At 53.3% G+C, this 26,930-nt stretch overlaps 2 protein-coding genes across 3 annotated transcripts in view; one reads left to right on the forward strand and one right to left on the reverse strand.

Moving 5' to 3' along the window:
- Positions 1-820: 820 nt before the first annotated feature.
- Positions 821-21,338, forward strand: SLC51A (solute carrier family 51 member A). The gene is made up of 9 exons (XM_064360090.1): positions 821-858; positions 2,508-2,602; positions 13,812-13,966; positions 15,007-15,080; positions 15,472-15,630; positions 16,187-16,298; positions 16,997-17,143; positions 20,320-20,425; positions 20,964-21,338. The coding sequence occupies exons 1-9, from the start codon at positions 821-823 to the stop codon at positions 21,098-21,100; spliced, it is 1,023 nt and encodes a 340-aa protein (XP_064216160.1). The 3' UTR covers positions 21,101-21,338.
- Positions 21,339-21,928: 590 nt separating this feature from the next.
- PCYT1A (phosphate cytidylyltransferase 1A, choline) overlaps positions 21,929-26,930 on the reverse strand; it is a 39,607-nt gene continuing 34,605 nt past the window's right edge. For both annotated transcript variants that reach the window (XM_012460092.2, XM_012460093.2), the window contains exon 9: positions 21,929-26,298. In XM_012460092.2, the coding sequence (XP_012315515.1) occupies positions 26,092-26,298 (207 nt within the window). In that variant the 3' untranslated portion in view covers positions 21,929-26,091. The remainder of the gene's footprint in view (positions 26,299-26,930) is intronic.

Here is a 26,930-nt window from a genome sequence, read left to right on the forward strand (position 1 = left end):
AGTTTAAATAAGCTAAGGCCCACACTGCATATCTGGCACACCAGACGTGCTAACAGACGCTGGCTGCTGCTCTGAGTTTGTGCTTTTATCAATTACACAAGCAAACCCCAAGGAACACTTAGTGTGTGCCAGGCTTCACGCCAGGAACCGAGAGTACCACGGTGCCACAGTGCAAGACGCCGTTTGTGGCTTCGAAGAGACTTCCATCTATGTGGACAGAGAGAAAAGAGAAGCTGCCAACCGATACGATGGTCCTGGAAGCACGTGACTCGGAGGGCTTCAGGGCCTGCCAGCAACTGCGACCCTCGGGTGCAGCGTCCTCCTTGGGCGCATCTTCAGGTCCAGCGGCCGCCGGGCCAAGCCTGGCATCAAGAGACGACGAGGGGCTTTGGGAGACGCACAGCTCATCCGGCTGCTCCAGCCCGTCCTCCTTCCCACGCGAGGCCTCAGGCCTGAGTCCCCCGGTGGAGTCCCGGGCCTGGCTGGGTTCCAGCAGGTTCTTCACGGTTGCTGACCGGGGCGCCGTGAGGAGCCAGGGCTTCGTCTCCGCCCACCCCGGGCAGGAGTTTCCCGTGCGTTCACCCCACCCCAGAAGGCTCCGTGAAGAGCAGGGTCGACTCCCCTAGGATGGGCAGGGCGGGGCGCCGGGGAGCTCTGCCAGCGAGAGGATCAAATTCCTCCAGGGTGAACTCTGAGATAGGAAGTCGCCGGCAGCGGGGAAGGCCCTGGAACTGCACCTGCCCTCGACCCTCCGGCAAGGCCCCCACGCGCGGCCCTCCTGCCCCTCGGTGCCCCCGGGATCGCTGGAGAGAAAGCGGCGATGGGGCCGGGCGGGACCCAGATGCAGCTCGACCCGCGGTGAGTGAGGGCGGCGGCCCCGCCCCGGCCAGTCCCGTCTCCCAGGGAGCCCTCGGCTGCCGAGCGAGTCCTCAGGGACAACGTGGGTTTGGGCCCGTGTGAGCCTTGCCCCCAGTGTGGGGAGGGTCCCACAGGTGGGGGCTCCCCAGGACCCACCCCTTCTCTGGATCCTGCGCTTCGTCTCTGGTCGGCCCCTGGGCTGCTGCCGGACGAGAGTGGAGACAGCCCTGGGTGGGCCCTCCAGGCTCTGCAGCCAGACACACCCCTGGCCGGGTGGCAGCTTGTCTTACTCCCCGGCCTGGGCCAATTCTCCACTCCCTCTAAGAAAAGGGCCGTGAGGCTGGGCACCTGTGATCTCAGCACTTTGGGAGGCTGAGGCCGGAGCCCAAGGGTTCGAGACCAGTGCCCAAGCAACATGGTGAAATCCTGTCTCTACTAAAACCATCAACAATCAGCCAGGGTGGTGGCGGGCGCCTGCAGGCCCAGCTGCTCAGTGGGGAGGGGGCTTAGCAGATCACTTGAGCCCGGGAGGTCAAGCCTGCCAGTGTGAGCTAAGACACACCACTGCACTCCAGCCTGGGCAACAGAGCAAGACCCTGTCTCTCTCTCTCTCTCTCTCTCTCTCTCTCTCTCACACACACACACACACACACACACACACACAGAACAAAAAGGGCCCTCAGGGGACATGGACAAAGTCCTCGCACTTGGGAGTGTCTGAGGGTCCAGTGTGCAGAACTGCCCCCCACCCCTCATGGTTCTGGGAGTGTCTGAGGGTCCAGTGTGCAGCCCCCGCCCCCCACCCCTCATGGTTCTGGGAGTGTCTGAGGGTCCAGTGTGCAGCCCCCGCCCCCCACCCCTCATGGTTCTGGGAGTGTCTGAGGGTCCAGTGTGCAGAACTGCCCCCCACCCCTCATGGTTCTGGGAGTGTCTGAGGGTCCAGTGTGCAGCTCCCGCCCCCCGCCCCTCATGGTTCTGGGAGTGTCTGAGGGTCCAGTGTGCAGCTCCCGCCCCCCACCCCTCATGGTTCCAGGAGTGTCTGAGGGTCCAGTGTGCAGCCCCCGCCCCCCGCCCCTCATGGTTCTGGGAGTGTCTGAGGGTCCAGTGTGCAGCCCCCGCCCCCCACCCCTCATGGTTCCAGGAGTGTCTGAGGGTCCAGTGTGCAGCCCCCGCCCCCCACCCCTCATGGTTCCAGGAGTGTCTGAGGGTCCAGTGTGCAGCCCCCGCCCCCCGCCCCGCATGGTTCTGGGAGTGTCTGAGGGTCCAGTGTGCAGCTCCCGCCCCCCGCCCCTCATGGTTCTGGGAGTGTCTGAGGGTCCAGTGTGCAGCCCCCGCCCCCCGCCCCTCATGGTTCTGGGAGTGTCTGAGGGTCCAGTGTGCAGCCCCCGCCCCCCACCCCTCATGGTTCTGGGAGTGTCTGAGGGTCCAGTGTGCAGCCCCCGCCCCCCACCCCTCATGGTTCCGGGAGTGTCTGAGGGTCCAGTGTGCAGCCCCCGCCCCCCGCCCCTCATGGTTCCAGGAGTGTCTGAGGGTCCAGTGTGCAGCCCCCGCCCCCCGCCCCGCATGGTTCCAGGAGTGTCTGAGGGTCCAGTGTGCAGCCCCCGCCCCCCGCCCCGCATGGTTCTGAACACAGGCTGGTGTCTCACCAGATACACGGCGGGTCTTCTGGAGGTGCTGAAGACCAATCACGGCATCCCCGCCGCCTGCTTCTCTCACCCTCCCACCGCAGCCCAGCTCCTGAGAGGTGAGTGGGGACCCTCCCTAGAGGGAACTGAGAGGGAGACACACGACCCAAAGGGGAGCCAGGCCAGCCGAGCGGAGCTGGTCCACCTGCACAGAATAACTGGCCGGGTGTCTGTCACCTTAACAAGGTGGCTCGGGCCTTGGAGAAGGCACCTCGTCAAGGAGTCAGTGGCCAAAATGGCAGCATGAGAGCCCAGCTCCGGAGAGCAGCCGTCCTGCTGGGCCTCCACAAACTGGCCTCAAAGCTCATTCAAACTGGGGAATATGCGACCTGGGCGCTTTTTCCGGCCCCAGAGTCATCTAGGGCCCACGATGGCACCCAAGTGGTCCAAGTGCCATGGGGTCTCCTGGAGGCCTGCACGGCATCCTCCCCGGAAAGGGCCTGCATCATTCTAGAGGGAGGCTGTTGTGAGTGATGAGCTTCACACAGGTGGACCCAGTTCTGTCTGTTTTACGATGCAGCCTTTCTGAAGAACCCTTGTCCCTGGCCAGGCGCGGCGGCTCACGCCTGTAATCCCAGCACTTTGGGAGGCCGAGGCCGGAGGATCACCTGAGGTCAGGAGTTTGAGACCAGCCTGGCCAACATGGTGAAACCCTGTCTCTATTAAAAATAAAAAATTAGCCTGGTGTGGAGGCGGGGACCTGTAGTCCCAGCTACTCAGGAGGCTGAGGTAGGAGAATCCCTTGAACCTGGGAGGTAGAGGTTGCAGTGAGCCGAGATTGCGCCAACGCACTCCAGCCTGGGCGACAGTGAGACTTTGTCTCAAAAAAAAAAGAAAAGAAGAAACACCTTTGTCCTCACTGGGGCATTCTGCTGTCAGGTTTCTGTGTGTGAGCTTTCAGGTCGACGGATGTGATTCGAAACTTTGTTCTAAGGTGTTTATTGCAGTGCAGTGATTGGTTTGCAATACTCAGTCCTGCTTTTCACTGAAGGGGAGGCGTGTGAGTCCCCAAGATGAGCTGAAGCACTGGAAGTTTCCCTTTGCGTTTTGTCGCTCTGTTTCCTGAGAGTAACTCGCGGGGCTCCTGGTTGTCCATCTCCGGCTGGGTCCCCTGGATCCCACCCATTCTTTCCCTTTAGGAAAAAGCAAGTGATGGTTGCAGAGGGCTCTGTGTTTTGCAGCTTCCCTTTTGCAAGAAGCACCTTTCCCGAATAAAACAATAATTTTTTTAAAAATGTAGGCGAACCTGCAAAAGTGTCCTCTCAGTGTTGGCCAACAAGATTCTATTACTGAATTACTTTTGAAGGTGAAAGGCATCAGCCGGCTGCGGTGGCTCACGCCTGTATTTCCAGCACTTTGGGAGGCCGAGGCAACAGATCACCTGAGGTCAGGAGTTTGAGACCAGCCTGGCCAACACGGTGAAACCCCATCTCTACTAAAAGTACAAAAGTTAGGCTAGTGTGGTGGCCTATGCCTGTAGTCCCAGCTACTTGGGAGGCTGAGGCAGGAGAATCGCGTCAACCCGGGAGGCGGAGGCTGCAGTGAGCCGAGATCGCGCCACCGCACTCCAGCCTGTGCGACAGAGTGAGTGAGACTCCATCTCAAAAAGAAAAAAGAAAAAGTGAAATGCGTAGGATGGGGCTCCACGTATCCCTGGACATGAAGCACTGAGAACCAAGGCCTCGCGTGCCTAGAGAAAGCGCGGCTCTGGCTTGCACACTGACGGTTCCCTGTGCGTACTGACCATCTCTGAAACGCTGGATCAAAGGCTGTGTCTCTACAGCGCGCTCAATGCGTTTCCCAGGCAACAGGACGCCGTCAGTGTGCATTCGCACGCAGACATGGCACGTCCTTGGACTGTATGGCTTCGGTTTCAGAGGAACTGGCACGACTGCCCACAGCCAGAGCGCCTGGAGATGCCTGGTGGCCACGCTGCGGTCAGTGCCAGTACATGGCTGCTACGGCAGTTCCAGGAACCTGTTCAGAGAGTGCAGCTGGTGGCACAAGCCTCCCTCACACAGCAGCTCTCACCCCAGGGAACGTTTGCCAGCCTCTGGAGAGGGTTTCCGTTGCCATGCTGGAAGGTACCACTGGCATCTTGTGGGCAGAGGCCAGGAGAGCTGCTAAACTTCCTACAGTGCCCAGGACCGCCCCCCACAAAAAAAGATGACTGAGGCCGAAGCACCCTGCCGTACACAATGAAAACGGGTTCACATTGCTTTGCTACAAAATGTGCAAACAGAGCCCCCAAGGCTGTTCAAAGCAGAGACACCATTCCAAGCCTGCTGGTCCAGCAAGCTGCAGGCAGAGTGGGTAGGATTTGGACAGCGGGCCCTCCAGGGCAGGGAAGCTGAGCGGATGAGTCGGCGGGTGCCCCAGGCTGTACTTTATCCCGCAGAGAGAAGGAGCTGGCGAGGGCTCTGAGATTGGGAGAGGCCGGATGAAAGTATGCTTCATGACCATTAATCAGTAATCAGGACGGACGGCAGAGGAAGAGGCTTAAAAGCAGGGATGTGGCCGGGCGAGGTGGCTCACGCCTGTGATATCAGCACTTTGGGAGGCTGAGGAGGGTGGATCATTTGAGGTCAAGAGTTCAAGACCAGCCTGGCCAACATGGTGAAACCCTGTCTCTACTAAAAATACAGAAGTTAGCCAGGCATGGTGGCTCATGCCTGTAGTCCCAGCTCCTTGGGAGGCTGAGGCAGGAGAATCGCTTGAACCCGGGAGGCAGAGGTTGCAGTGAGCCGAGATCGTGCCACCGCACGCCAGCCTGGGCGACAGAGCGAGACTCCATCTCAACAACAGCAAAACAGAAGCAGGATGTAAATGAGAGGCTGTCGCCCGTGTCCAGCATGCGGGGCATGGGCAGCGGCGGGGAAGGCGAGGAAGGGCGGAAAACAGGCGATTCAAAGAAAGGGCGGGCAGTCTAGTAAAGACCGAGGCGCCAAGTACTGGTTCCGAGCGACCCTGACGGCACAGACAGAGCAGGAAGAGCAGGAAGTGCCTCCGGGAGGGCGGGGCCAAACTCCTTCCCTGCTTCATTTGTAAATTCTGTTGTTCCTGAAATTATTATGATTATTATTATTATTTGAGAGAGGGTCTCACTCTGTCACCCAGGCTGGAGTACAGTGGTGTGATCCCGGCTCACCCCAACCTCCACCTCCTGGGCTCAGGGGATCCTCCCACCTCAGCCTCCCAAGTAGCTGGGACCACAGGCATGTGCCACCACATCCAGCTAATTTTTGTATTTTTTTGTAGAGATGGAGTTTCTCCATGTTGCCCAGGCTGGTCTCGAACTTAAAATTAAATGCTAGGAAGAACTATTTCAGGCCAGGCGTGGCAGCTCGTGAGGTCGCAGTGAGCCACAGTTGCACCACCAACCTCAGCCTGGGCAACACGCGGAGGCCTTGTCTCTATTAGAGACAGAGAGAAGCTATTATTGTGGAAGAACAACTGAATCAATTTTGTTTTCTTTTTTTTGAGACAGAGTCTCACTCTGTCGCCCAGGCTGGAGTGCAGTGGTGGTGTCCTGGCTCACTGCAACCTCTGCCTCCCATGTTTAAGCGATTCTCCTGCCTCAGCCTCCCAATTTAGCTGGGACTACATGCGCCTGCTACCATGCCTGGCTAATTTTTGTATTTTTAGTAGAGACAGGGTTCCACCATGTTGACCCAGCTGGTCTTGATCTCCTGACCTCAAGTGATCCACTTGCCTCGGCCTCCCGAAGTGCTGGGATTACGGCATGAGCCACCGCGCCCGGCCTTTTTTGTTTTAAATCACGGCTTGCTGCAGCTGGAGCTCTGTGCTCAAGTGATCCTCCCACGTCATCCTCTGAGCAGCTGGGGCTGCAGGCACACGCCATCACATCTGCACTAACTTTTAATTTTTGTAGAGACAGAGTCTCACTTTGTTGCCCAGGCTGATCTCAAACTCCCCAGTTCAAGCGGTCGTCCTGCCTCGGCCTCCTAAAATGCTGGCATTACAGGCGTGAGCCACCTCGCCCGGCCTTAAAGCTACTTTGTGTGGAACAAATACTACATGCCAGATGCTTTGCCAAGAAGCCCAGGAGAGAATAAGTAAGCAGTCTGCAGTCACAGGGTAATTAGTACGTGGTATTTTACTTCAGCGTCTGACTCTACCGCCCGCACTGCATCCCTAACCTCCTGGAAGCAAATACGAAAAAATGGAAATAATTTTTGGTTAGAAAGCTGGGATTATGGGTGATTACTCTTTTTTCAATTTTTTATTTGATGTTCTTGTTTTCATTATTGTAAAAAGTAATCTTTGCTATTCCAGAGACAGTAGGAAATTTAATAGTTGTTATAAGTATGATTATATTCAAAATGGTCAGCTAGACAAGCATTTCTCAAAGTCTCAGAATATTAATCCCAAGGAGTGCTTCGTGAAAACAGACCTCTGTAGAAGGTTAAGTTTTGTGGCCAGGAACGGTGGCTGACACCTATAATCCCAGCACTTTGGAAGGCTGAGGTGGGTGGATCACTTGAGGTCAGGAGTTCGAGACCAGCCTGGCCAACATGATGAAACCCCGTCTCTACTAAAAACATAAAAATTAGCTGGGCATGGTGGTGGGCACCTGTAATCCCAGCTACTTGGGAGGCAGAGGCAGGGGAATCGCTTGAACCCAGGAGGAGAAGTTTGCAGTGAGCCAAGAATGTGCCATTGCACTCCAGCCGGGGCAACAGAGCGAGACTCTGTCTCAAAAAAAAAAAAAAAAAGAAAGTTGTTTTCTAAAAGGTGCATTCTAGACCCTCCGTTTGGAAATTTACAATGTAAATTAGCAGATTAAAAATTTCAGCTGGGTGCGGTGGCTCACGCCTGTAATCCCAGCACTTTGGGAGGCTGATGCCAGCGGATCACAAGGTCAGGAGTTCAAGACCATCCTGGCCAACACGGTGAAACCCCATCTCTACTAAAAATACAAAAATAGCTGTGTGTGTTGGTGGACACCTGTAATCCCAGCTACTCAGGAGGCTGAGGCAGGAGAATGGCTTGAACCTGGGAGTCAGAGGTTGCAGTGAGCCGAGATCACCCCACTGCACTCCAGCCTGGCAACAGAGCGAGAGTCCGTCTCAAAAAAAATTCAGTACACTCTGCAGGAATCATATTTAACTTTGATGCATTTCCAAAAATCCCTTCGCCGTGGAATACTGCCGTCCCATAGCATCCATTCAGATGCACTTTTGGGGAAATTGAGTTCAATCAGGAAAGAAGAGGCCACCTCCTAAGAAGATAAAGCGTTTGATGGGCAGCCCAGTGCCGGGCCGCGGGTGCGGAGGAACTTGTCCTTCCCTGATTAGAGCTCCAAAGGCAAAAAAGACACAGCAGCAGCTTTGCATCGACAGAATCCGCCCCGCCTCACCTTCGAGACGGAACGGTCCTCCTACGGTTGCCTTTGATCACCTCTGCCATCCACACGTACACACACCGAGTCACCGTGTGCGGTGGAGAAGCGTGTGGGCTTAGCGTGGCGAATCCAAGTTTCCTTCCAGGCTGTGTGACCGTGGGCAAGGTGCTTCATATTCTGAGCCTAGTTTCCTGAAAAAGTCTATAAAATGGGGATGATGATGGGAATTACCACAGGGTTATTTCTTTCATTCAACCAACAGTTGCGGAGCAGTTACTGCTCCAGGCGTCTGAGAACAGAGCACAAGCTTGACGAGGTCCCCGCCTCCGTGGAAACTCCGCAGTGAGCCAGTAAACAGCTCCGTGGACACAGAGAGCCCCGACGTGGCTGGAGGACGGAACCTCCCCGGGACATCACCCGGAGTGGAGATTTCCAAGGAGCAGGGAGCAGTCAGGGAAATGAAGACTGGGAAAGACTGGGTTTATGGCTTGTGAAAGGGCAGCTTTCACACTCTGCGGGCTGATGAGGACTCGGCTGGGGTTCGGGAGGCTCTAGCAATGGCCACCCTGCCAACCGTGGAATATCGGCTTTGGGAAACCATCTGCATTAATTCTGGCTTTTTCCTATCTGGACTTTACCTATTGTCTGAATTTTTTTAATTAAACATTTTTATAATAAAAATCATTCAGGTTTAATAAAAAATATATATAGCAGTAAAAAGAAAAAAAAATCATCTACAATCACACCCAGAGACAGGCACTGCACGTATCTTAGTGTAATCTCCTTTTTTAATGCTTGTGTTTGTTGATACTGAGTCTCGCTCTGTTGCCCAGGCTGGAGTGCATTGGCACAATCTCAGCTCACTGCAACCTCTGCCTCCCAGGTTCAAGCATTCTCCTGCCTCAGCCTCCCAAGTAGCTGGGATTACAGGTACCACACCCAGCTGATTTTGTAATTTTGGTAGAGACAGGGTTTCACCATGTTGACCAGGCTGGTCTCGAACTCCTGGTCTCAAGTGATCTGCCTGCCTCGGCGTCCCCAAGTGCTGGGATTACAGGCGTGAGCCAACGTGCCCGGCCCTTTTTCTGTGCTTTTATTTAACATTTGCAGAAATCATACTAGTCCTCTAATTTTATGTTCTGTTTTTGTAAGCATGACATTAAAATAAAATTTTCACATCATTGCATATTTGGAAAAATATTTTTTTTCTAAAAAAAGGTTATTTTTGTTATAAAATACATATTCATTATAGAATAATTAGAAAAGAGAGACACTAGAGATTTGCACACACAGAGAAAAGGCCGTGTGAGGACACAGTAGAACGTGGCTGTCAGCCGGGCGCAGTGGCTCGCGCCTGTGATCCCAGCAGTTTGGGAGGTCAAGGCGGGCGGATCCCTTGAGGTCAGGAGTTCGAGACCAGCCTGGCCAACACGGTGAAACCCCATCTCTACTAAAAATATAAAAATTTGCCGGGTATGGTGGCAGGTGCCTTTAGTCACAGCTACTCAGGAGGCTGAGGCATGAGAATCGCTAAAACCCGGGAGGTGGAGGTTGCAGTGAACTGAGATCAGGCCACTACACTCCAGCCTGGGCGACAAGAGTGAAACTCCATCAAAAAAAAAAAAGGAAAAGAAAAGGAAGAGAGGGAGGGAGGGAGGGGGGAAGGAAGGAAGAAAAGGAGGAAGGGAGGGAGGGAAAGAGGAAAGAAGGGAGGGAGGGAAAGAGGAAGGGAGGGAGGGAAAGAGGAAAGAAGGGAGGGAGGAAGGGAAGGAGGGAGGGAGGGAGGAAGGGAGGGAGGGAGGAAGGGAGGGAGGAAGGGAAGGAGGAAGGGAGGGAGGAAGGGAAGGAGGAAGGGAGGGAAGAAGGGAAGGAGGAAGGGAGGAAGGGAAGGAGGGAGGGAAGGGGGAAGGAAGAAAAGGAGGAAGGGAGGGAGGGAGGAAGGAAGGGAGGGAGGGAAAGAGGAAAGAAGGGAGGGAGGGAGGGAGGGAGGAAGGGAGGGAGGAAGGGAGGGAGGGAAAGAGGAAAGAAGGGAGGGAGGAAGGGAAGGAGGAAGGGAGGGAGGAAGGGAAGGAGGAAGGGAGGGAGGAAGGGAAGGAGGAAGGAAGAAAAGGAGGAAGGGAGGGAAGGAGGGAGGAAGGGAGGGAGGGAAAGAGGAAAGAAGGGAGGGAGGGAAAGAGGAAGGGAGGGAGGGAGGGAAAGAGGAAGGGAGGGAGGGAAAGAGGAAAGAAGGGAGGGAGGGAAAGAGGAAGGGAGGGAGGGAAAGAGGAAAGAAGGGAGGGAGGACGGGAAGGAGGGAGGGAGGGAGGAAGGGAGGGAGGGAGGAAGGGAGGGAGGAAGGGAAGGAGGAAGGGAAGGAGGAAGGGAGGGAGGGAGGAAGGGAGGGAGGAAGGGAAGGAGGAAGGGAGGGAGGGAAAGAGGAAAGAAGGGAGGGAGGAAGGGAAGGAGGAAGGGAGGGAGGGAGGGAAGGGGGAAGGAAGAAAAGGAGGAAGGGAGGGAAGGAGGAAGGAAGGGAGGGAGGGAAAGAGGAAAGAAGGGAGGGAGGGAAAGAGGAAGGGAGGGAGGGAAAGAGGAAAGAAGGGAGGGAGGAAGGGAGGGAGGAAGGGAGGGAGGGAGGGAGGAAGGGAGGGAGGGAGGGAGGAGGGAGGGGGAAGGGAGGGAGGGAGGGATGAAGGGTGGGAGGAAGGGAGGAAGGGAGGGAGTTGGTTGTCTGCAAGTGGAGGAACAAGGCCTCAGGAGAAATCAAACCTGCTGCCACCTTGATCTTGAACTTCTAACCTCTAAAACTATGAGAAAATAAATTTAAGTGTTTAAGTTTAAAAAAAAAGACAAATATTCAGAAAAGATAGCAAAAAGTAAGAAGATGGAAGACAGAAATCATCCATAGTCCCGTCACCCAAACATAAGCGTTGCTAACTTTTCTTCAGTATTATGGGTTTTTTTTTTTTGAGACAGGGTCTGGCTCTGTCACCCAGGCTGGAGTGCAGTGCTGTGATCTTGGCTCACTGCAACCTCTGCCTCTCTCCGAGTAGCTGGGACCGCAGGCAGGCGCCACCACACCTGGCTAATTTCTGTTTTAGTAGAGGTGGGGGTTTCGCCATGTTGGCCAGGTTGGTCTTGAACTTCTGGCCTCAGGTGATCCGCCCACCTCAGCCTCCCACGGTGCTGGGACTACAGGTGTGAGCCGCCACGCCCCACCGAGGACCAACACATTTTTCGGCAGATCCACCTGTAGTCCTGGTTGGTCCTGTGGCGCCGCCGGGTGCAAACGGCTGAGACGACCGCTCAGGTCTGTACTGTGGCCGCTGCCGTGTCCCTGTTTTGGTTTCAGCATTCCTGTTGCTCTCCCTGAGTGGCCCTCATGTCCCTCGGTCACCACAGCACGGAGCTGACTCGCCAGTCCCTTCCTCATGCTCACCCCGCAAGTAAACAGGACAACGACTGCACTCTGGCACTTTCCTCATCTTTGTTTTTTTTTTTTTTGAGACGGAGTTTCGCTCTTGTTACCCAGGCTGGAGTGCAATGGCGCGATCTCGGCTCACCACAACCTCCGCCTCCTGGGTTCAGGCAATTCTCCTGCCTCAGCCTCCTGAGCAGCTGGGATTACAGGCACGCACCACCATGCCCAGCTAATTTTTGTATTTTTAGTAGAGACGGGGTTTCACCATGTTGACCAGGATGGTCTTGATCTCTTGACCTCGTGATCCACCCGCCTCGGCCTCCCAAAGTGCTGAGATTACAGGCTTGAGCCACCGCGCCCGGCTGTTTTGTCACCTTTCTCACTTTTTTTTTTTTTTTTTGAGACAGAGTCTCACTCTGTCTTCCACCTGGAGCGCAGTAGCACAATCTCGGCTTACTGTAACCTCTCTTCCCAGGTTAAAGCGATTCTCGTGCCTCAGCCTCCTGGGTAGCTGGGACTACAGGCACACGCCACCACACCCAGCTAATTTTTGTATTTTTAGTAGAGGTGAGGTTTCACCAAGTTGGTCAATCTTCTGACCTTGTGATCCATCCGCCTTGGCCTCCCAAAGTTCTGGGATCACAGGCGTGAGCCACCGCTCCCGCCCCTCCCTTCCTCTCATCTAGCCAAGTAGGAGGTATGAAGAAGGGCCAGTAACTAGAAAAGATACATGATCACAGGGTCCCTAAGGAAAGAGAGTTCTTTCTTTAAATTAAATGGCTGCATTCATGAATCACATTTGTTCGGAAACACATATTGTGACTATTTTCATTTTATTCTGTTAGCAATGGTGAGGCCAGATGAGGTCTATCAGTATTTGTCAAAGTGTTTGCTATCCTCTGACCGTTATCAGGTGAGCTTGTTAGAAATGCAGATTGCTGGGCCCATCTCAGACCTATTGACGCACACCTCTGAAGGGAGGGCCTGGGCAGCTGCTTTTTAACAACTCCCAAAATGATCGCAGTAACCACAACGTAAACTATTTGAGAACCACTGGACTACATTCAACGTAAGACAAGCACGAGGCCAACGAGGGTCAGACGTCCTCGGGGTCTGTATTTGTATCCGTTTCTCTTTTGTTAAAGCTCCTCCCGGCTGAGCGTGGTGGCGCACGCCAGTAATCCCAGCACTTTGGGAGGCCAAGGTGGGAGGACTGCTTAAGCCTAGGAGTTTGAGGCCAGTCTGGGCACGATAGTGAGACCCTGTCTCTACAGAAAATTTTTAAAATTAGCCGGCTGTGGCGTGGTGCACACCTGTAGCCCCAGACTACTTGGGAGGCTGAGGCTGGAGGATGGTTTGAACTTGGAAGATCAAAGTTGCAGTGAGTCATAAGCGCACCTGCACTCCAGCCTGGGTGACAGAGTGAGACCCTGTCCTCTTCCCCCACGAAAAAATTCCTTCCTAATATCCTGGTTTCATGATATAATAATTTTGGTAAATCAACTTAAACAGCTCCAGAATATCCCACAAATTATATTCTGCTTCAATTATAATGCTAATTGATCTATGTTTGCTAGTGCAAGACCAGGCACTAGAGATAGAAAAGTGAACTGGGCCGGGTGCGGTGGCTCACGCCTGTCATCCCAGCACTTTGGGAGGCCGAGGTGGGCGGATCACCTGAGGTCAGGAGTTTGAGACCAGCCTGGCCAACATGTTAAAAATTGTCTCTACTAAAAATAGAAAAATTGGCCTGGTGTAGTGGCGGGCATCTGTAATGCCAGCTACTTGAGAAGCTGAGGCAGGAGAATCGCTTGAGCCTGGAAGGCGGAGGTTGCAGTAAGGTGAGTTCATGCAACTGCACTCCAGCTGGGTGATAAGGTGAGACTTTGTCTAAAAAAAAAAAAGTGAATAGGCCTTCCTGATCTTTTTTTTCTTTTCTTTTTTTTTTTTGTGACAGAGTCTGACTCTGTTGCCAGGCTGGAGTGCAGTGATTCGATCTCTGCTCACTGCAACCTCTGCCTCCCAGGTTCAAGCAATTCCTCTGCCTCAGCCTCCCGAGTAGCTGGGACTACAGGCGTGTGCCACCATGCCCAGCAAGTTTTTTGTATTTTAGAGAGATGGGGGGTTCACTGTGTTGGCCAGGATGGTCTCGATCTCCTGACCTCGTGGTCCACCCGCTTCAGTCTCCCAAAGTGCTGGGATTACAGGCATGAGCCACTGTGCCCCGCCCTCCGGACCTCTTAATTTAAAAATTTTGCTAATTATGTAAAAACTTGTTTGGCATCTATGCCCTGGTTCAACAGCCCTCCATATGCCAAGAATTATCTGATCTAAGCTCTCATCCATGCACAAGAATGACTATTTCGTAGTCAGATGTTGGATACTCGAGGTCTAAAAAACTGTCATTCTTGGGCACGGGCGGGAGCCTAGACCCGGTAAGGCAACTCCCACCCCAGGGAAGAAGCCCACGTCTTCTCCCGCTCAGTCCTGCGCTCTCCTCCTCCAGCGCTGGGCCCTGTGGAACTTGCCCTCACCAGCATCATGACCTTGCTTGCCCTGGGCTCCATCGCCATCTTCCTGGAGGACGCCGTCTACCTGTACAGGAACACCCTTTGCCCCATCAAGAGGCGGACCCTGCTCTGGAGCAGCTCTGCACCCACGGTGAGCCCCTGGGCTGCCCTTTGGGAGGAGCTGAAAAGAAGGCAGAGACCAATTCGAGAATTTCTCTGAACTCAGCCATTCGCTTCCCCAAAGAGCTTCCTGCCACTCCCCACGGAGAGTGGAGGTTTGCAGTCTGATCCCCACCTGCAGCTCGGGGTCTCTGCTTGGAAGGCCACAGGTTGTGGGACGCAGCGTTTGATTCTCAGCTGCGGAAACGGCTGGAGACCTTCGCCCACCCGCGGCCTCACTCACCGCCCCCCCCCACCCACCCCGCCACAGTACTGCTACTGGAAGAGAGCTTCCTTCCTGTAGAGGCGGGCCGGGTTCCTCCCGAGTGTGGGGACGTCTTACCCCACAGGGTCACACTCAGCCCCGCACTCATGCCAAGGCTTTTGAGACGCTCCCACAGCCATGACATAGGTCCTTGGTTTGCTTGATTAGTTCTTTTTCCCGCTGGCAACGGTTCAGGAACGCTGCCTCAAATGTATAGGTTTTGCCTCCTGGGCCCTTGCACAAAAAGTATGAGTGGTCTCCCCCACGCTCACCCGCTCTGCCCCTCTGCGCAGGTGTGCATTCCCCCCCTACCCACCCCCACCGACTCTGCCCCTGTGCGCAGGTGAGCGTTCCCCCCCCACCAGCTCTCCCCTCTGCGCAGGTGAGCGTTCCCCCCCACCCTATCTCCCCTCTGCGCAGGTGTGCATTCCCCCTCCCCCACCCGCTCTGCCCCTCTGCGCAGGTGTGCATTCCCCCCCTCCTCTCTGCGCAGGTGAGTGTTCCCCCCCACCCGCTCTCCCCTCTGCACAGGTGAGCGTTCCCCCCTACATCCGCTCTGCCCCTCTGCGCAGGTGAGCGTTCCCCGCCACCCGCTCTCCCCTCTGCGCAGGTGAGCGTTCCCCCCCACCCGCTCTCCCCTCTGCGCAGGTGTGCATTCCCCCCCTCCTCTCTGCACAGGTGAGCGTTCCCCCCTACATCCGCTCTGCCCCTCTGCGCAGGTGAGCGTTCCCCCCCACCCGCCCTCACCCGCTCTCCTCTCTGCGCAGGTGGTGTCTGTGTTCTGCTGCTTTGGTCTCTGGATCCCTCGTTCCCTGGTGCTGGTGGAAATGGCCATCACCTCGTGAGTGTCCTGCCCCACCTCGTCGTGGGCCCCTCTGGTCCCGCTCACCAGGACTCCGGAGTCCTTGTCTTTAATCCCAGCTGAACCTGAATCTGGCCCTTCCCAGCTTGTGCTGGTTCGGGGCTCTCGGACTTCTGGTTCTGTTCGCGGAGTGCCTAATTTTGGCATCTGGCCATTCCTCAGGCACCCCTTTGTTCCCACAGTCAGAAGCTCCCCTCCCCCAGTCCTGCGAGCTGTCTCCTCTCTCTCGCTCCTGGCTCACTGGCTCACGGTGGGTCACACACCCAGAACGCCCAGCCCTGCCCTCCTCCCTGCAGTCTTTCTCTGTCGGCAAAGGGGTGTCCCTGCAGCGTGCCCCCACCTCACAGGCCCACTTCCCTCCCCGCCGCAGGTTTTATGCCGTGTGCTTTTACCTGCTGATGCTGGTCATGGTGGAAGGCTTTGGGGGGAAGGAGGCAGTGCTGAGGACTCTGAAGGACACCCCGATGAGGGTCCACACAGGCCCCTGCTGTTGCTGCTGTCCCTGCTGTCCCCCGCTGCTGCTCACCAGGTGAGGCAGGATGACGGCACCTCCTCCAGGAGCAGGGGTGCCTCTTCTGGCACCTTCCCAGGAGCTTCTTCTGGCCCTCTAGCCCCATTCAAGGCTCTGGGAATTAGGCGTGAATGGGCCAAAACCAGTGATGGAAAGGTGGGCGCCCCACAGCCAGGACCCCCAGGCACTGACCTCCGGGGACAGGGGAGCAGAGGAAAGAGAGCTAAATTCTCATCACGGAACTTCACTACACCCTGCAAACTTTAGCCACACGAGATAAAACTGGACATGGGGCCATTCGCTTGTCCCTTCTGCCCACTTTGGTGAACGAGCTTGAGGTCACACTCCCAGATGGCGCTCGAAAGGCAGCATGCTGGTCTGGGGGGTGACTGGGAGACAAGGAGGGTTCCCAGTGCTGTCAACATCCCGGCCTTCTCCTGGGTCCCCGTCCGTTTGACCTGGTGGGCGTGCATGACGGCAGCCAAGCGTCAGCCCGGAGCCCCGTGAGGAGCCAGAGGTCTTCCTGGGGCAGGCGGTCTGGGGGCCCATGTTCCTAGCCCTCTTCCCCGCTCAGGAGGAAGCTTCAGCTGCTGATGTTGGGCCCTTTCCAATATGCCTTCTTGAAGATAACGCTGACGCTGACGGGCCTGTTTCTCATCCCCGACGGCATCTACGACCCAGCAGACGTAAGCTGGGAACGAGGGGCGGCCCAGTCCTACTCATTGAGTGCCTTTGTGTTCTAAAAGGAATCGCCAGAGCCAACACCCATTGACAGAGGGCCTCAGAAACAGGGTGACTGTGGAAAAGCAGGCTCAGGGACTGCTGGGGAGAGGAAAGCGCTGGAGCAGGCCCAGGCTCTCGGGCTTTTTTCATTACCTTTCCTGCCATGGGAGGGGAGAGATCAAAGCAGGCACTGGGTGCGTGGCGCATGCCTGTAATCTCAGTGGCTCAGAAGGCCGAGCTGCGAGGAATGCTCAAGAGTGGGAGTTCAAGACTAGCCTGGGCAATATAGTGAGACCCCATTTCTAAAAATGTTTTTAAAATTAGACTGGGCATGGTGGCTCACAGCTGTAATCCCAGCACTTTGGGGGGCCGAGGTGGGAGGATCACTGGAAGCCAGGAGTTTGAGACCAGCTTGGGAAACATAGTGAGGTCCGTCTCTCTCTGTTTTTTTAATTAGCGGGGAATGGTGTGCACCTGTGGTCCCAGCTACTCAGGAGCCTGAGGTGCGTGGATCATGGAGCCCAGGCGTCTGATGCCGCAGTGAGCTGTAATTGCAGCACTGCACTTTCAGCTGGGTGACAGAGTGACACCATCTCTTAAAGAGAGAAAGAGAGAGAGAGTGCCTGCCTGCCTCACTGGCTACCTTCTCGCCTGTCACCAGATTTCTGAGGAGAGCACAGCTCTCTGGATCAACACCTTCCTCGGCGTGTCCACGCTGTTGGCTCTCTGGACCCTGGGCATCCTTTTCCGTCAAGCCAAGCTACACCTGGGTGAGCAGAACATTGGAGCCAAGTTTGCTCTGTTCCAGGTAACGATACCCTGGGAGAGAAAAGATGTTTAATAACAGAGCTACAGACGATTAGGGTTAGGGGCGGGCTTCAGGTGGGCCTGGGGATCTTCTTCCTGAGCCTCGGGTCTCTCATGAGATTCAGAAGTGATTGCTGTGCTTCCCACTTTCCATCTTTCTGTGCTGTAATTGTTTCCCAGGGCTGCCATGGCAAATACCACAAACCAGATGGCTTAAAGCAACAGACACGTAATCCCAGCACTCTGGGAGGCCGAGGTGGGCGGATCTCCTGAGGTCAGGAGTTTGAGACTAGCCTGACCAACATGGAGAAACCCCATCTCTACAAAAATACAAAAGGAGCCGGGCGTGGTGGTGCACACCTGTAGTCCCAGCTACTCGGGAGGCTGAGGCAGGAGAATTGATTGAACCCGGGAGGCGGAGGTTGCGGTGAGCCGAGATCATGCCATTGCACTGCACCCTGGGCAACAAGAGTGAAACTCCATCTCAAAACAACAACAACCAGACATGTATTGTCGCCTTGTGCTGGAGGCTACAAGCCCACAATCAAGGCGCCAGCAGGCCCATGCTCCCTCTGCACCCCAAGCGGTCTCCACCCTTCCACCCTCGCCTCCCTAGTCACCGGGGCTTGCCAGCAGTCCTGGGTGATCCTTGAACAGCATCTGCGTCACTCCAGTTTCTGCCTCCATCACATGATATTCTCCCCCGTGTTTCTGCGTGACTTCTATTTTTTTTTTGAGATGGAGTCTTGCTCTGTCGCCCAGGCTGGAGTGCAGTGGCGCCATCTCGGGTTAAGTGATTCTCCTGCCTCAGCCTCCCGTGTAGCTGGGACTACAGGTGTGCACCACCACGCCCAGCTAATTTCGTATTTTTAGTAGAGACAGGTTTCGCCATGCTGGCCAGGCTGGTCTAAACTCCTGACCTCAGGTGATCTGCCTGCCTTGGCCTCCCAAAGTGCTGGGATGACAGCCGTGAGCCACCGTGACCACCATCCCCACCATCTTGTCCGTTTTTAGGACACGAGTCAAATTGGATTGAGGGCCACGGTATTCCATTATGGCCTCATCTTAACTAATTACATCTGCAACAAACTGTTCTTAAATAAGGTCAAAGTACGGGGATCAGGACGTCAGCACAGCTTATCGGGGGACACAATGTGACCTATGACGCGTCTGTTAACAAACCTGACATCTGTCTGCCCTTGCTTCTCCCTTTCTGTTTCTGCCTGTGACTCCCTAAAATGCTGTAATCCACCAACAGCCGCTGCAGTAGTCTCCAGCGACCGCGATGAACTACCTGCACCATGCGCTAGGCACTTCCGTACCCTACACTTACATTTTCACAGTCCTGGAACTCATTATTATTCCCATTTCACAAAGGAAGAAACAGACCCAGAGATGTCCCTGCTCAAAGGCACATGAGGGATAGGGCTGGAATTCATCCCCAGGTGTGTCCGACTCCTCAGTACCCTGCGTCTTCATCTTCATGCCGCTTCTGAAAATTCTCTGAGGCACGTCTGCCCGCCTTCTGTGCGCTGCATTCTCTCATCCTCCAAATGCAATGACCTGTGACCCAGTCCTGTTCTCCTTTCTCCATCCTGTCTCCCTGCTGGTCTACTCCCAAGGCGCAGTGACTGGCCTACAGTTAACAGAGTGATTTCACCTAGCTTCTCCTTCCACCTGCGTACGTGCCTCCCAACTGTGAACGTCCAGGCACATAGTAGGTAGAAGGAACAGAGAGAGAAGTCCCTAGAATGAGTCAGAGACTGAAGGGGCAGCAAGGTTCTGGGTCCCAGAAGTACTCAAGACCAGGCTGAAGGATAAAAGCCCTGTGATCGCCGAGCCTGCCCAAGGCTAACGTGGAGAGCGTGGACAAGCCCCGCCGGCCTTGAAGAAGCGATGCTTCCCCACACTGTGCTCAGGGAGGGCAACATTGAGACAGACGCTGCTTCCAGGGCCCTGGATCTTCTTCTCCTCGCTCTCCTTCTTTCTTTATTGTGGTGAAATACTGATACCATTTGCTCTCTTGATGATTTTTTTTTTTTTTGAGACAGAGTCTCACTCTGTTGCCAGGCTGGAGTGCAATGGCGAGATCTCAGCTCACTGCAACCTACGCCTCCGGGGTTCAAGTGATTCTCCTGCCTCAGCCTCCCGAGTAGCTGTGATTACAGGCGTGCGCCACAACGCATGGCTAATTTTTGTATTTTTAGTAGAGATGGGGTTTTACCATGTTGGCTAGGATGGTCTCAAACTCTTGAACTTGTGATCCGCCCACCTCAGTCTCCCAAAGTGCTGGGATTACAGGCGTGAGCCCCTGTTTCCGGCCCAAGGATTTTGAAGTGTAACTTTCTGTGGCATTAAGTACATTCGCACTGTTGCACAACCATTACCCCCATCCATGCCCAGAACTTCTGAAATTTCCCCAGCTGAAACCCAGCACCCATTCAACACGAATTCCCCATTGCCTGCTCCTCCCAGTTCCTGGCATGGCAGAGAGTTTTCAAAGGGCACTTGAATGGTTAGTTGTCCAGTATTCTAGGAGCAGGGACCTCAGGCACTTGAGCTGGATGGAATGAGTCTTCTCTAATCATCCGCCTTTTTTATCCATTAAGTGCTCATTGGTAGCCACGGCTGGGATAGGAGTTAAAAATGAACCCCTTCATCAGTTCTTAAATCTTGTCAGAAATTCTAAAATATTGGGTAGAGGGCCGGGCGCGGTGGCTCATGCCTGTAATCCCAGCCCTTTGGGAGGCCGAGGTGGGCAGATCACGAGGTCAAGAGATCAAGACCAGCTTGGCCAACATGGTGAAACCCTGTCTCTACTAAAAATACAAAAGTTAGCCTAGTGTGGTAGTGTACGCTTGTAATCCCAGCTACTCGGGAGGCTGAGGCAGAAGAATCGCTTGAACCCAGGAAGTGGAGGTTGCAGTGAACCGAGATTGTGCCACTGCCCTCCAGCCTGGCGACAGAGCAAGACTCCGTCTCAAAAAAAAAAAAGAAAGAAAATGAGAATGTCATTTGCTTAGAAATGAAAATCCCACAGATTTTTAATAAGTGAGAGTCTCAACCCTCTGTAACTGCACAGATCTGGTGGTGGGTGGAATCTGCCCAGTGGAAGGGGACGCCCTGTGCCGTGCGGCAGGACCCAGCCCGCCCCTGCCTCTCTCTGACTTTCCACAGGTTCTCCTCATCCTGACTGCCCTACAGCCCTCCATTTTCTCAGTCTTGGCCAATGGCGGACAGATTGCTTGTTCACCTCCCTTTTCCTCTAAAATCAGGTCTCAAGGTGAGCACGTGAAGGCCCCCATCCCATCGTGGGATGGATGAGCTAGGGCAGAGTCAGGAACGAAAGGGCCTCAGACAGACATGAGGGCAACTGACTTCTGCTCAGAATGTTCAGAAGGGATCTCCAGGAAATCCCAACAAAGGCTTTAAGGAAAGTATGACCTCTGTGATCACACAGAAGAGAAGTGAAACCCCACAGCTTGAGGACAGCCCAGAGTGCCAGCCCAGAAAGCCATGGGTTCAATCGTCAGCAACAGGGAGAGGAATGGGTGTGGCTGAAAAACAGAAGCCCGTGTTAATTGAACATACATAAGAAATGGACTTTAATGCTAGCCTCAGATCCCAGAAGTAGACAGTCAAGTTCTGGTTCTGGCTCTACCAGTAACCTGCTATGTTATTTATGACAATTTGGTATCCCTAAGTCCTAATTTGGGGATAAATCGGAGAAAGCATTGCTCAACTTATATGCCAGGGCTGTTAGTAAAATACCACCTCTATAACTCAGCGTAACCTACGTTCTGTTTCGCCCCACACTGCAGTGATGAACTGCCACCTCCTCATACTGGAGACTTTTCTAATGACTGTGCTGACACGGATGTACTACCGGAGGAAAGACCGCAAGGCTGGGTACGAAGCCTTCTCTTCTCCAGACCTGGACTGGACCCTCAAGGCCTAAGGTGGACGGCCTGGACAGCGAACGTGATGCTGTACTCATTAGAATAGAGATTTCTTTACTGTCCCTCAACCTTGACCAAATGGGGAAGCATTCCCCTTGTCCACACAAGCTGGCAGACTCCATGTGACTCTACAGGTGAAGGTGAACAGCGTGTGGGATAAACTTGTTTTGGATCTTGCCTGGGGAAGGTGTTTTAAGTTTTGTAATAAATAAACAAGATGAAGTCTGAAAATGTGTAACTGGGCACACGGCCTCTGTCCGTGTCACTATGAGTCCTTCAGGGTTGTATATTGCTGGCTGGGTGTGCTGGCTCATGCCTGCTGTCCCAGCACTTTGGGAGGCTAAGGCGGGAGGATCGCTTACACCCAGGAGGTTGAGGCTGTAGTGAGCGATGGTTGCGCCATGCACTGCAGCCTGGGGGACACAGTGAGACCTGGTCTCTGGAAAAGAATAAAGGAAAGCTTACTGAGCTTTCCGAAGCTGTGACTGGTATAAGAAAAGAACTTTTAAGCAAAATAGCACCTGCCCAAAGTCTTGAAGAAGCCAGGCCTCTGGAGAACAGACGGAAGGTGCTCCTTCCCTTCCAGACGTGTTACCAGGGCACCAACCACACGAGGCCTGGGGGTGCGGGTCAGCCTTGCTCTGTGGCACACTGGCTTTTGGGTCTTCGGTGACAAGCTACCAAAGGAGCCTCCTGATGCTGTGGGCATGGAGCTTGATTTCTGAGGAGAGAATCAGTGTGCAGAAGCAAAGGCACCGAGAGGCCAAGTAAAAGTCCCAAATCCACAAAACGCACCACACACAGGTCACAACACAGGAAATGGAACGTCAGGTAAAACCACATTGCCTTTATTTGGCTAAATAACAAAATCCAAATAACTCAGAACAAATTAATAACGGACAGGCAAAGTACAGACTGAACCCAGCTGAGGAGCTCTTCCCCATGGGCTCACACTGGTGATGGGCGGCCGTTCACGACCAAGTGGGCAGTCCTTTCCAAGACTCTGGTCTTTTTTGGGATCCTCAATACAGAACAACCCAACTAATCCAGGATGTGTGTTCAAAACAGTTTTCCCCCGCAAAAGGCAGGAAGGCCCACTTCAAACCTACAGGAAGACAACCCAAGTCATCCCAGCGCTAAACCTGGTTCTGCTCTCTACCTCAATCCGGGTACTAACATAAAACTTCGGCAGACAAAAATCTTTCTTCTTCAAGAAAATTAACATTAAACGGTATAATCCCAATAACACGTTCTACTTCTTTATTGGGAAAAATAGAAGCTAGGCACCACTGTTTATCCCATGACAGTCTGTACTATGAGAGAAAACAAGAACAATCATTATGACTTTGAAAAATATAACCTTTAAAAATACTTATATTGGTAAGCTTAAAAAAATAGCATTAGTTAAAAACATTGTTAAGGGAGCTTTCTTTTTCTGCCTGCGTTGGTTCAACTTCTGGCGAGAATGCGTGCTGATAGAAAATCTAGAAGCTATGGCTTTCAGAGAATTAAAGAGAAGCAGCAAAATAGAACTGATTTGGAAACATTTTGGGTAAGTGATCTCGAACAGGATTAAAAAGGCAATGAGCCTTGGAATTAAGCTACCCATAGTCAAGGTAATCCAGGAAGGAGGAACAAGCCTGTGAACCATGGTGGAAAGAGTATCTAGAGATAAGCTGACCAGCTGTGCAGCCTCGAAAAAAATCCGGACTTGGCAGCGATCAGAAAGTGTCAAAAGTTTTCTCAACTCCCTCACGTTTTTTCTCTGCTTCAGGATTTGCAGCCTCCTCACATCCCTAACTTTCTTACCCAAGCCTCAGCAAAATAATGGTCTCTGGCTCTAGCTATCAGAATAGCTGCAGCAGTACAAACAATCCATTTCTAGGCCTCTAAAGTTTCAACCTCCGTCCCTCAGTGCTTCTGAGCCCAGCATGAGAAAAGAGCAAGCTTTCTGTCCAGTGCACCTTCAGGCAGGGGCAGCGCTGGCACCTCCTCAGCTCTAGCTGCCAGGCTCTGGCCCCAGCCTTCTCCTGTCTCTCACACAGAGGCTCTGCTCTACGGCCAGCTTTGCTGGCTCTGTCATCTCGGCCACATTTGGCCCCCCGATGTTGACTGCTTTCTGGTATGGGATTCGGGGAAACACAGCTCCACAGCCTCAAACACTGATATCTGAAGAGTTAGATCACAGGCCTTGTTGTGGTGTACAAACCTCTAACTTCATTCACGTAGGCACAGATGATCACACGATGCAGCAGGCCACCGTCTACCCACGCCTGTCCAGCACCTCAGAACACATTTCCCTGAAGTATCTAATATGCCACACCATGAAAGTTTTTAGTTTTCAGCCAAACAAACAGCTTTCAGTCCAAACTATTAGACTGAGGGAGTAGAAGCTCACTAAAAGGGGAAAGGGAGTCTCCCAAGGCCATGTGCGTTTGCTGGCCCAGCATTCTGAGAGGCCTGTCAGCACAGGGCACGCCGGCAGCAGCCCAGTGAGAGCGGAGGAAGAGGGCTCAGACATTTGGGATCCAGACAATAACTTAGGAGGTGTGACTCCAACCGGGAGGGAGGAAAACTGCATTCAGGGCCTCTCTCTGTCTATCCAAAGACACTTGCACAATGTGCGCTCTGAGGGACAAGTGGGGCGGCTTCGCTGCCTTTCCACACCAGGGAGAACAAGTCAGACAGAAGCAGGCAGAATTCCCAGGAGAAGACTGAAGCAGAAAAGTTCAAAGACGAGACTACAAGACTACACAAAGCCGGGTACACAGGAAAACACTAACTTCAACTGTTTCAAAGACAGGATCCCAAGCCAAAGCTCGTATGAATCAGGTTTGATAGTAAGAACTGCACTTCGTGAGAAGAGTTAGAAATGCCGTTTTCACAGGTCATCAGGACAGGAGGCTTCGTGTGCCCTCGCCTACCTTTCTGAATGATCCAAGTTTATTTTTTATTAATTATTTCTCTGTGTGGTTTTTTTTTTTTGGAGACAGCATCTTGCCTTATCACCCAGGCTGGAATGGAGTGCAATGGCACCATCTCAGCTCACTGCAACCTCTGCCTACTGGGTTCAAGGGATTCTCCTGCCTCAGCCTCTGGAGTAGCTGGGATTACAGGCGTGCCCCATCACGCCCAGCTAATTTTTTGTACTTTTAGTAGAGATGGGGTTTCACCATGTTGGTCAGGCTGGTCTCAAACTCTTGGCCTCAAGTGATCCACCAGCCTCAGCCTCCCAAAGTGCTGGGATTACAGGCGTGAGCCACTGCACCAGGCCTGGGTAATCCCAGTTTTAAAAGCCTCGGTAGTCCTACTGTGCAGGCAATGATTCTAGCCTCTGACCCTCAGGCGGAAGAATAGGTGTTACCAGGAAGTGTTTAGGGAGTGGACCATGAGATGCTCACAGTCCCAGCAGAGAGGCAAGAAAAGAGAAAATGTGGTTTTCTTCGCTGAAAACACTAACACTCCACCCCCACAAGGGGTATTTATGAGTGACGGGGGTGGGGCCTGGACATGAGCAGTTTCCCCCTGGATCCACCTACAGGATCACTGATGGCTGATGATCTGTGAATCCATGTAGCTAAGGAGACAGGAGGCTGAGGCTTTGAAAGTCAGATCATGCTCAACAGCAAGGGTTCAGCATTAGCAATCTTCGATTTGAAATCCAAGTGTTGAATCCCCTGGGCAAGCTAACGCAGGAGATGGGACCACAACCACCAGGCGTGTGTGAGAAATGGGGAGAAAAGCTACCACGCTCTTGTCACATGAGGGTGTGCTCTGTGGCTTGCTGGAGGGGCGGCAGAGGGAAGTCCCTGCCAGCTGCAGCTCTCAGAGGGAAAGAAACACTCTGTGGAGCACTGGTTCCAGTGAAGAATGTTCTTAAGAGGGACAGAGGTCAAGATGATAAGGCTGTTGCTTTAGAAAGGAAGATGTTTCCTTAGGGTTTTGCTTCTACATTCGGTGCAAATCTAAATATTCAATATGGCTATGAGCAAAATGGATTAACATCAAGTTTCAATGGCAGACATTGACAAAGTACCCTTTCTAAAAGGCTAGGCAATATTAATAGCATTCAGATAGGAGTAGCAGGGCCAGGCACTTACTCCCAGTAGGAAACTCCCTTAACTGATGCGGTAGAGGACTGAGTGTCATCCCGCTCCTCTCCTCATCAGTCACCCTCAAAGTGTTCCTTCCTTCAAAGGTCGATGGCAGGAAAGAGACTGACGAAAGCTCCCAAAGAACTGGGCAACAGAATTCTCTGAGAAGATGAACACAGCAGAAACACTGCAGTTGATGCCATGGGTCTGCTTCCATCCCCATCAGTGTCTTCATGGACCCCATTGGGTCCAACAAGAAACTCCTCAGGGAGTAAGGAAAGTGAGGCTCAGATCTTCTTCCCACAGCCACGGTGGCACTGGCGACAGCCGCACATTGAGGGGATTTGCGACTGTAATTCGGCTTTTAGTCTTTCCTTAAGGAAATCAAAATTAGGATATTTCTCCACAAATTACCCATGAGCACGGCTCATTTCAGGAAGGACTTGGCAAGCCACTTTGCTTCAGAACAGAAGGCAAATGCTATAGTGGACCGGGAAGAAAAGGCCTCTGCGGATTACACTGCCTCCTTCTTCTGCCCACTCCTCAGGGGCAAAAAATTAGTTCTACATTTGAAAGACTAATTTAAAAAAATTAATAAAAATGACAATTTCCCTGTCGAGATCACGTGAACACAGCATGAACGTGAACATACCCTGGGGAGGGTGAATGGATGCAGAGCAGGCTTCTAGGGTGCAGTCCACCTCCTTCGTGGGGTGAGTGAGGTCTCCTGGAGGACAGGCTGTTTTGGCTCCCCCAGTCCTAGGTCCTCTTGCCTCAGTTGTCTTTCCTTTGTAGCTGTCCTTAGGTTTAGTGTTGGGGTCACAATTTGGAATTCAACAGAGAGCTTCTGAAGGTAACAGGACACGGGGAGAGGACAGGAAAGGAGGGAGGCTACATTAGTCTTCTTCATCCTCACTGATATCATAGGCTGCCACCTTGCGCCTGGAGAGATTTGCTGGGGAGCAAGGTGGGGAGGTCTTGCCAGAGAAGGGCCATCGGAAAGAGGGGGAGGGGGAGCGCTCACGAGCAGGGCTGCTGCTGGGACTCTGCTTTGGACTGATGGCCTGGAGCATCCGGCCTTTCCCCTCTTTCAGCATATGTTTCTGGAGAAATCAAAAGGAAGAGTTAGGAAAAAACCTGTGGATCCTACTAAATCATCCCCGAAGCATCTGGGACTAGGGTAGATGACGCTGCCTGCTGTCATCAGCTGTGGATCCTACTAAATCGTCCCCGAAGCATCTGGGACTAGGGTAGATGACGCTGCCTGCTGTCATCAGCTGGGAAATTCCCCATTCGTCCTGAATAATCTGTTCTAGTGTCCAAACACCCTCACAGACAGACCCTTCCTGTTATCTCACCTAAGGCTCACTCGCTCAATCTTGTATTTGATTGAAAAGACAGACAGAATTCCCACCTGACCTGGGGATCCTGCTGCAGCTACTTGGAGTGGAGGCTGCTTTCTTTTTATCATTCTTTATTCTTTCCTTTCCTTCTATGTCAAGTCATACCACAGAAAGAAGCTGGGCAAGGCTACTTGCTTATCTTGTCACCAGATTTCAAGGTTGATAGAGAGCGGGCAAAGTTATCTAGGAGAAAGTGTAACCTCTTTCTGTAAAGTTTCAGAAATCTTTCTGGGGACAGTTGAAACACAGTTCTGCCCAGATAAGGGGAACACATTAGATAACTTCTTAATGTCAACGTCCCTTTCTGCTCAATGATTCTATAATTCTCTCCA

Source organism: Aotus nancymaae, unplaced genomic scaffold (assembly GCF_030222135.1).
Source record: "Aotus nancymaae isolate 86718 unplaced genomic scaffold, 86718_ANA_hifiasm-v0.15.2.pri h1tg000038l, whole genome shotgun sequence".
Lineage (NCBI taxonomy): Eukaryota > Metazoa > Chordata > Mammalia > Primates > Aotidae > Aotus > Aotus nancymaae.